Genomic DNA, 10,364 nt, shown 5'->3' on the forward strand with positions numbered 1-10,364 from the left:
CCCCCCGACGGCGGGGCCGGGGCCGGGGCCCTACTCGCGCTAAGGGTGCAGGGGCTTCCAAGTCCCCAGGCCTGGCTTTTTCTAAGCGCTGATCCACCGTGTGGGGGACTTGGTGCCTGAAGAGTGAAAAACCCCATCCAAACGCTCTTCGACTCCCCTGTTCTTCGCTCACAGTTCCAAAAGCTTCTCTTCAGAACATCTACTATGGGCTTTTTACAAAAAGTTGTAAGATTGTTTGATCACTATGTATCTCCTCCACTAGGCTGTGGGCTTCCTGGATCAGGGATCTGTGGCTTTGCACACCGCGGCACGTCCACACTGACTGCTACCACACTTCTTGACACAATAAGTGCTTAATACATTAAGCCTGCTTGAACGAATGAAGGAGCACTTGAGGGCTAGACTGCTACTACTGGACCCTTCTGGTAATCCACTGCTGTCCCGCCTTCCACCTAGGTGGCCAAATGAAGAAAGTCACAGGATCTCACTGTACCTTGGCACCCCAGGCCTGTTTCCTGAAGCCTGCCCTCCCCAACTCTGTGTAGAACTCGATCACTCTTCCTCCCCACCCTTCTCCCAAATCATCTTCTCAAATGCTGCTGCCCAAAAATTGTCATCAAAGCAAAACCACCTACACTGCCAGCCCCACCCACCACCACCAAAGACATTAGAAGTCTTGGTCATGTCACCCTCCCTCCCTCAGTACAGAGGAAGCTCTTAGGCTCCAAGACCCTTCAGTTTCATCCTCTCTCCCATCCCATCCCAGTCACTGCCTGAGAATAGCTTGCAGCCAAGGACAAACTCCCAGGACAGGCGCATGATAGGGTTCAGTAATTCCTTGATGGATAAATGGAAAGGAAGGGACACACTGAATATCGCCAACAGATCTAAGCCAGTTTGGCCATTCAGCAATTGTCCGTTCTCTTGATGAATTTGGGAGATTGTGTGTCCTTCTTTCCACAACCTCACTAGCTGGTGGTAGATTATACTGAAAGCAGGCACTATACCAAATGCTGCCAAACATGTAACATTTGTTAGCCAGGAGACACAAAAACAGCCATACAACTGTTCTCATAGTTTGGGGATGAGGCATCTCACTTTACCATCTAGTGAAAGGGTCACTTAGAGGCTGACACAATGTTTCAGTGGCAGGCCCAGCTCTCACAGTTGTGCAAGGTAACGGAGTCTCCCTAAAGTGGAATATCACACAGCCAGCAGGTCCAGACCTCCAGCATGACTCTGGAGACAGAGGGTTGCTGGGCTTGCAAGGGCCTGGGCCTGTTCAGTCTTTCTAACCAACTGCCCCAGCCATCTCTGGAGGGTTGACCCCAATAAACTTCACATGAAAACAAAGCATCCAAAAGACGCAGGTGAGAGTATATACCACTTATACTGAAGTCTTTTTAAAGTAAATCACCATATAGTCACAATAACAAACATATACAAAGTTAAATGGAGAAGAAAGGGCCAGGAATTTAGTCAAGGTCTTGTGGACCAGATCTCTTTAGGCATCAACCATTTTACAACAGGAAAGGGAGGATCAGGATCCCTTCACACATTCTTCAAGTACAAACACAGGAATCTAACTTAACATTTGTCTTCATTGTTTTCTGGAGTCCCCAGTACTGCAATTTTTGTCAGTCCCACTAGAGAGCAATCTTTCTGCACTTACGTTCCTACTTGCAAAGCAATTTTCTTATCTCAGCCTATATGCCTAACTCCCACTAAGTCTGAGCAGAATCAACTCTTATAGCTTTCATGACCCAAAGAAAGTCCCTAGACTCTGCTTAAGTGTCCCTCGTTTTAAGCCCTATAGATAGATAATTTTGAAAAGTCAAAGAGAAGACTCACTGGAAAAAGGGTCTAGACTCTGGGTTGGGGGCATTCTTTGACCTCTGGCTATAAAGCTGACATAAGTAATACTAAGGTGAGTATTCCCTCCTTTCACCACCCCCTATTATACAGCTGTTATTCCAAAGTGGCCCCAAGTCAGACTGTAGGAAGACAGAACTTTCACTAGAATGAAAGGACTACAGGAAGTGGCCTCTGGCTCTGTGGCCCTGTCCCTACACTGCTTTGGGAAATCTATGTGTTGATGTTTTATGAGTGCAATTCAGGGGCATAACCAAGGCCCCTGTACCAGGCTAAGATAAGGAGCCTGAGGAGTTCACTGGCTGTTCCATTAGGGTACAGAACCCCCCTTGGGATGACGGGCTGTGATAGTTGACATCTCAGATTAATAAAAGACACCCATACCCATGTATATACCACATGTAAGTGCCTTACACATTCTGGGGACTGTTAAGTCAGAGCTGCAGGGGCTGGTAACAGGCACATTAGAGAGGAGTCGGAGGAAATAATGTTTTCCCTTTATAATAACTAAGGCAGCCAGTTAACGGTGAAGATATCTGCTCCTCTCTTTCTTGGCCTCAGTAGTAACCTCCCTGTCCACACCCTGTCCTAGCTGGATCAAGTTCTGTTTGCTTGTCCACGGCCCTGCTAAAGTGTAAACTCTCTGTATGAGTCATCATTTCATCCCCAGGATCTGTCACAGAACCCAGTCTCAGCATTTGGAGACAGAAAATTTGTATAGTGTTATAGATTCATCCTCCTCTGTGGCTGGGTCTCTGCACAGCCTTGGTCCCCACCTCCTTCTCTAATTAAGTAGGGTCAGATTCAGGAATGGATGTCTCCCAGGCCTATCCTAGTAATACAAGTCATTCTGAATATATTTTTTTCTTTTTTGTTTTTTGTTTGTTTGTTTGTTTGAGACAGAGTTTTCTGCTCTTGTTGCCCAGGCTGGAGTGCAGTGGCGTGATCTCGGCTTACTGCAACCTCCGCCTCCTGGGTTCAAGTGATTCTCCTGCCTCAGCCTCCCAAGTAGCTGGAATTACAGGCATGCACCACCATGCCCAGCTAATTTTTGTATTTTTAGTAGAGATGGGGTTTCACCATGTTGGTCAGGCTGGTCTCGACCTCCTGACCTCGTGATCCACCCGCCTTGGCCTCCCAAAGTGCTAGGATTACAGGCGTGAGCCACCAGGTCCAGCCTGTTTTTTTCTTTATCTAAAACTGGTCTGTGAAAATCTTTATGTGTTAGAAACCATCTTCCAAGTTCTTGTGTTTATTTTAATCACTAAATAAATCTGATACTCATCGTGCAAAGCACTGTGTAAGGCACTGTTCACGAAATAGATATATACAAAAAGATATGTAAAATTATTTACATTTAAATATGAAGTATGTGTATCATAAGTATGTGTGTATTTACCATGTAGCTGGAAGAGTCAAGGAACAGAAAAATCCACTAACCAAATGAGTAAACACACACATCACATCATCCATATGAAAAAATCCTTTATTGTTGAGGAGTAGAGAGAGACATTATATTTTTAATGTAGGACACTACAGGAACTGTAGGGGATTCTATAGTCAATGCTCATTGGGATTGGGGATATTTGCTATGCAGTTTCCACACCAGGGTCAGGTAGAAAAGATGGAGAAGGAGTCAAAGCACAAGAATGTTACAAGAACAGGGAAGAGAAAGGGTAACAGGAGTGTGTGCATCTGGGGATTGAGACAAGGAAACAGGTCTTCCTAATGCAGTCCAGGAGTCCAGAAGTGGAGTGCTGAGGACAAAAAACAAACAAACAAAAGAAAAAAACACTGAAATCACATCTTATGTCCTGTGAAAAAAAAACTCCCACTAAAACCTGCTGGGGCAGCAGGAGAGAAGGGGAGGGGCGTTTGTGCGAGGAAAGAACAAGAGTCTTGACCCCCAGCCTGCCCTCCAGGCTTTGGGACTGAGGATGGAACTCTCCTAGCAGCAGGTACTTGCACCTTCCCGGCTGCCATATTTACATTACTCTACACACCTGTGTGTATGGCCAGTGGGGCCCATGCGGACCAAAGAAGTAGGAACTAAGTTCATGCCATCCTAGCACCCCCATAAGCCAGACATACACACAGCCCTGTTCAAGGTGCCCTACTAGGAATGCTTCCCCTGCCTTATCCAGTTCCTCCTCTTCCCAGAGACCTCCTAGAGAAAGGACAGGCCCAGGGAATACTTCCTTTTTCAACAGTTTCACATGAATGAAATCAGATGACACAATGATCTTTGTTGATCCATCTCATGTAATCTTTAAATGCTGGCTCCCAGAAACCTTATGTCCTATTCTGCCTGACACCTAACAGGTTGGGAATGCTCCCTCAGTGGTAAGATTATGAAGGCTGCAATTATGGGTCCCTCTGAAAGAGCCTGGATGCACAAACAAGCATTAAAAGTAGATTTCCACAATACACTTGTTTTTGCCATTTGTATAAAATGCTATAGCAAAATTGCACTGTAATTATCTTTATGGCCAGTGCATAACGCTGGAGGAGACTATGTCATCCAGATATAGCTGCTTGTATAATTATCTGGCCATTGGCAGGACTGAAATAACCATCTAATGAGAGCAAAATGATACAGTAACTACCATGTAATCAGCGAGTTACAGTTATTATAGCTCTTCGTGCCCTCTCACCCAACACTAAATGGGGGGCCAGACCCAGTCTCTTGTCCCAGGAATTCATGCACAGGCAGCATCATCAAGGGCCAGCTCCTTGGGTCCTGGGCATGCCATCTTGAGACCAATGAGTATGGGTAACAGGGACACAGGGAGAAAGGCAGGAGGCTATCCGTGATTAAGAGCCTTCCCAATCCCTCTCCCTCTCGTTTTCACTCCCCTCGCCCCACTTCTTTGGAAGCTAGTGAAAAGAAAGCCATTGGCAGAGCTGCTATTGCTGTGTGTGGGAAGACAGTGTCAAGGCGGAAGGTTCGTGTTTTGACTAGACACTTCCCTGGGGGACTCTCACACTCGCATACTAAGTGAGGAATCTGTCAGCCCACTCAGGCCTGGGGTCCAGACAGAGCTAGTCAGGGGAAACATTAGGACATCCCCCACACCTCCCAAACTGGGACAATTATTATAAAATTGGCACACAGCACTATGCACCCGGCACTGTTCTGAACACTTTACCTATACTCAATCCTCAAAACCACAACCCCGCGAGATACTATTATCACTTTCATTTTTCAGATGAGGAAACTGAGGCACAGGAGGGTATGTAACTTGGCCAAAAAGATACAGATAGAGTGGCAGATCCAGGATTGACATTGAGGCCATGTTCCTATTCATTACGCTAAAGAGAGAGATTCAGATATGGTTTCCTGCTACTCCCATTAGATTTCAGAGCTCCTTGCATTTCTTCCTGAATCATCCTTGTGTATGACTACCCTCTGGACCCAGTAACCCAGGATTCTGAGTGATCTGAAAGGCTCAGCCTGCCTGGGAGGCAAATGCTTGCCTGTGAATTGGTTGTGGTATTTGTAATTATCACATAATAATCTCTCCATCTTTTTGCATAGATCACAAAAGAATGAAGTCCAAACAACAGAAGTTACCCATCAGAGAAGCCCCTCTCTCATCTCCCAACACTCACTCCTGCTCAATAGTCAGCTGAGGTCCATGATCCAGAGGAAGAAGATGAAAGATGGGAGGATGTGTACACACACACACACACACACACACACACACGTGCCTCTAAGTGTCTTTGTGTTTGACCGACAGTGTGCTGGGCACTGGCAGTGTATTTCAGGGCAAATCTATGAGCTTTAATACCTGTAGCATGTGAGGAAATGCACAGCTGGCAACCCCCACAGCCCCCTCCCCAGTCCCCTCTCCCCTCTCTAATGAACAATCCTTACCTCATTCTGCTCTTGGGGGATACTTGAGGGTGCCAAAGCTGGGGATGTTCTCTTGATTCACATCAGTAGGAGAGTCTACGGTAAAGCGAACAGTGTAAGTAAGAGGGATCTTCCTGAATGTGAACTACACCCTGATCCAACAGCAAAGGGCTGGCTATGAAGGGCAGCGTTCAAAGACAGAGTTGGGAGACTGGGGAGAAGCAGAGTCTCCCTGTCCTTCCTCCCAACTGCAGCAGGTCTACCTTATAAAGGTCCCCGCCCCTCTGTTCCCAGGGAAGGCTTGCCTGTGGATCCAAGCTGATTGGGATGAAGGGGCCGAGGAACCCTCACTGAAGGTAAGAAAGGTCCTGTCTTTCCCTCTGGTGAATAATATGGGGCATGTGAATTCTATCATACTCTGCCAGTACCCTAAGCCCTTCCACCATACCCCACACACTCCTACCTGGCTGGACACTCCTCTTGCCCATCAGTCCCACAAAGAAGTCATGCATGTCACCTGCAGAAAAGGGCCAACATTGTCAGCAGTGATTATGAGAAAGTGATACATCTTCCCAGACATGGGTCAACACTTCTGAGACTGGGTTTCTGGTCTCTGTTCCTTTTTCTTGTCAAAGCATGACTCCTCACAGTTAGCAAGTGTCTCCCCTAAACCCACTCTCTCTGCCCACCTTTCCTTCCTCCACATTTCAGGAATTTTCTGCTCTAGCAGGTACCTGACTTGGAATCTTCAGGGCCACCAAGAGGTCCTCTTGTTTTCCAGTGACCAACCAGCAGAGGGAGAGTCCACTATGCCCCTCACACCAGCTTCCTCCTAGTTCCAGATGGCCTCTCCCTTTCAGGAAAGGTTGGCTGAGCAGTGGGAGCTGGCATATTGTTTGTACCAGGTGAGAAGGGGCTGGACAAAATGGCCCCTGAGCCCAATGCCCCACAGAGCTCTGGGAAAGTGGCAAGAGATGAGGAGGGAGAAGAGGCTACTCACGTTTTTCAGGAGATGTTGATTCCTTAGGATCTGTGAAACCAAGAACAAATGTCTAAATGGGGAGTGAAGTTGGACAGTGATGAGAGGGGGTTCAGATCACAACCCTCACCGATTCACTAAGCTATCCCCCATCTCCCTCCCATCTGAAAGGATCTCCCAGGCCTCTCATCTTCAGAATCCTGCCCCTCACTCCCCTCTCTCCTAGGGCTGCCTCCTACCTGTGCTAGCCTGGCTCATGGCTTTGAGCAATCCCTCCAGAGATGAGTGGCTTTTGAAGAGTCTCTGGAGCAGCTGGTAGAGATCCGGATCCCTCTAGGGAAGAAACAAAGAGGGCTGAGGCAGGAGGCTCCCACCCAGATCCACTCATCCTTTTCCCACAAGAAACAGCCTCTTCCTGAGCCCATCCTGAATCCAACACCCAATTTCTTTCAGAATTTCCTCTGGTTCACACTGGACGAGAAGTAGGTGCCCCAGGAGTGACCTGTGGACCAACAGCAACACCAGCACTACGCAGAGCCTGTTAGAAATGCAGACTTTTGGTCCTACCCCAGACCTCCTGAGACAGAATCTGCATTTTAAGCAGCCCCTTAGGTGATTCACAGGCATGGTGAGGTTAGAGGCGCACATCTGCCCCTGTGATTCCCCCACTCTGCATGATGTCCACGGATGTTTCTCTCCCTGTTTTCCACCGCCTCTTTCTCTATTCTCCATGGCTTTCTGCCTCTAGTTTTCTCTCCCGCTCCCTTTTCGGCCCTGGGTCTAGAATTCCAGGAAGGCAACATGCTCAGAAGGCATGTCTTCTCTCCACAACTGAACCCCAAGTTCTAGAGCTGTTGCCCAGCACGGGCTCTTGATTGTCCCTGTGATTTTTTTTTTTTTTTTTTAGCAACTTGGGCACAGCAGGGTGGTAGGCACACACCACACAGCCAGTTAATTGCAACTGCAGAGAAACAATAACAATGATCATGGCTGGAGATTTTCACCTCAAATCTCAAGTCTTGGCAGTGCCTCTCTTTCCAGAACCCATGCATCCTTGGGCTGTTGTGCACACACAGAAGTGCATTTACACAGAACGCACCCCCACACATACCAACGCAGTTGCTTAGGCACACCTATATACTATCCTCTTCCTGCTCCAATTTCTCTCATCCTTACAGACTCTCAGGGCGGAGGGGTAGGATGGCAATCCCTCTCATTCATTGACCAAGAGGGGCAGAGGGGACATCTCATTGGCCAAAGTCCTGAAACAAGTTTGTCTCAGAAGAACCCAGATACTCTAACTATCCTGGGCTGGAACTTTGTGGCTCCAAACGGTGTCCAGCCCATACTTGGCACTCCCTGGGCCTGGGTGTTTCGTTTTGTTTTGTTTTTTTTTTTTTAATGGTTCTGGCCTTTTGGATATGGCATAACCGCTGCCACCTGCAAGGCTACCCTGGCGATATCTCCCTTGGCCCAGCATGTGGCATTCAGGCAGCCACTTTTCCCAAATTGTTGAATACTCTGCCCACCTCCTGTAATGAGATGCTAAACAGATTTGAGCTGAAGAGGCAGTTAAACTTCATGCATTGAATTTGTAATAAGTCCCACCCGTAATCATCTTAAAAGCATTTGTTCCGATGTAATTGCTGTCATTTCAAAACCTTGAAAAGACTCCCTCCCTATTCTCCCCCTATATCCCTACCCTGACAATTCTATTCTTTTTCGTAGAGGAACTGTAGAAATCGAGGTTCAACCTGGTTTTCTTGCTGTTGTTGTTTTCCTATCCTGACTAAGCAAAGGATAGAGGCGGGCAAGGGAGAAAAGAGAAGAAGGAAGGGGTTGGGATCTTAGAAGCACCTGAGGTTACTGGGGGTGGATGAGCAAAAGATAAGGGAATTTATTTGCATTTTGAAAATAAAACAATACACATAACTGATAGGTAAAATAGCACACAAATGACCATTTGGGAAAGAAATTCTGACTGTTTCATACCATCCAGGAAGTAGAAGGGATCTGTCCCTTGCAAAGAGGTCTGAGGTAGACCATAGAGAGCCTTAGACCACCCTAGCTCACCCCTCGCAGTACCATCCAATCACCAAGTCTCCCATCAATCAATCCACAAAACAACATATTTGTAGGGCACCTTTTATGTACAAGGTGTCAAAGACACGCAGAGATACAGAGACACAAACACACCTGGAGACAGTGGGAACATGAGAGGACCACAGAAACAAAGAAATCCAAAGGAAGGAAAAATGCTCTCTGATGGACAACCCACCCACCCCAGCTTCCTCACTACAGCTGTCCAGACAGGCAGAGTCCCGGGTTCCCATGATGTCCCCAGTACTTTGCCCGGGGAGATTTACCTTGCTGTGGCCCCCACCAGGAACCATCTCTTCCTGTGGCTCCTTACAGACAGCCCCAAAGCTCTGAGCTAGGCTGAAGGTCAGGATGAATAGCAGCATGATCCTCATGGTGCCTGGGAGAGCAAAGGGACAGGACTCAGGTAAGGGAGAGAAGAGGAAGATACAGCGTGGGTGAAGGCACAAGAGACATTCATTATCAGCAGCTTGGCTTGACCCTGCTTCCCCAGCCTCCAACTCCACTGTCCAAGCCCTGGTCTGGAGAGAGGGTGGAAAGTATTTCTGAGAAGGGGGTACAGCCCTTGGGCTTAGTTTCCCTGCTCCCCCATCAGACATCTCACCCGGAGATGTGCAGTGCTATAGTGGTGCCGAGGGACTCTAGCTCCCAAGGAAGATGGTAGATTTATAGGACATGGACTGGTCTGTTTCCTTAGTGAGCTGGAGGAGGGATCCTGGATGCTATTTTCCAGTACTAGATAATCCCAAGACTTAGGCAAAAACTTTCTGGTATGAAAGAATGAGTCTATAGCCACAGGCTCCAAACACTAACCAGCTCTCGGCCCTACAGGTGCTTTCTGCTCACCTTCCCAGTCCCCTGCTCCCCTATCAGAGGCTACCATCTGCTTTATTCCCTCCTGACGCTGGCTCCTGTCCCCTGGTGCCAGCTCCAGTTCATCCAGCATTCTCCCGACCGCCTACCTGTGAAGCAGCTCTGTGCCAGGGGCTGGGTGGTCTGGCAGGATCAGGGAACTGGCTGGGAGCGCTGCCTGCTCCCCTCACACACTGGTGCTGCCGGTGCTACTGAAAAGAGAGAAACCGAGTGGAAGGGATCTAGGAAGGCTGCAGTCACTCAGTCCCAGCTCCCTGATAAAGGCTCTGGGTGGGTCTAGGGGAGCTGAGGGGAGGGGCTGAGAGTCACCAATCCCAGGGTGGCTGGAGGGGAGGTGGGGGGGATGTCGGGGGGAGGAGGATGCAGAAGCAGCCACACATCACAACACACACACACCCCACAGACCCAGCAATAAGCCCATTTCCTAACAGCACCTGAGCTGGCTGCTGTGTCTGGTTTGTGTATGGTTTGACACTGTACAATACACCAAAATGAAGGCCTCAACAGCAGCCTCAGAAGCAGAAGTTTTTATCTGACCCCCTCCTGTCCTCTTGTCACTCAGTTACATTCTCCCCCAAGACCAGCTATAAAAACCAGAACCCCTTTCCCCACAGCCAGCCATAAAACCTAAAATTACTCTATGTAAAAACTGGCCAAAAAAAGTATCTGACCAGCCAAGAGTGG

The 10,364-nt window shown here is 48.1% G+C and overlaps 1 protein-coding gene across 4 annotated transcripts; it reads right to left on the reverse strand.

Annotated features, from left to right (window-relative positions):
* Positions 1-3,342: 3,342 nt before the first annotated feature.
* TAC3 (tachykinin precursor 3) lies at positions 3,343-9,924 on the reverse strand. 4 transcript variants are annotated; one of them, XR_002731380.2, is made up of 8 exons: positions 9,770-9,912; positions 9,074-9,186; positions 6,947-7,040; positions 6,729-6,758; positions 6,192-6,245; positions 5,750-5,824; positions 5,485-5,663; positions 3,343-3,629 (listed from the first exon to the last, which is right to left on the reverse strand). XR_002731380.2 is itself a non-coding variant. In XM_023210735.2 (7 exons), exons 2-6 carry the CDS (start codon positions 9,179-9,181, stop codon positions 5,751-5,753), a joined length of 360 nt encoding a protein of 119 aa, XP_023066503.1. In that variant the 5' UTR covers positions 9,182-9,186; positions 9,770-9,924; the 3' UTR covers positions 3,343-3,629; position 5,750. The 4 variants fall into 4 exon arrangements, 2 of the variants coding, with proteins under 2 accessions (XP_023066503.1, XP_023066504.1); XR_002731379.2 differs by lacking the exon at positions 5,485-5,663 and adding an exon at positions 5,992-6,108; XM_023210735.2 differs by lacking the exon at positions 5,485-5,663 and having other exon boundaries at positions 9,770-9,924.
* Positions 9,925-10,364: the final 440 nt, after the last annotated feature.

The sequence above is a fragment of the Piliocolobus tephrosceles genome, chromosome 10 (assembly GCF_002776525.5).
Source record: "Piliocolobus tephrosceles isolate RC106 chromosome 10, ASM277652v3, whole genome shotgun sequence".
Lineage (NCBI taxonomy): Eukaryota > Metazoa > Chordata > Mammalia > Primates > Cercopithecidae > Piliocolobus > Piliocolobus tephrosceles.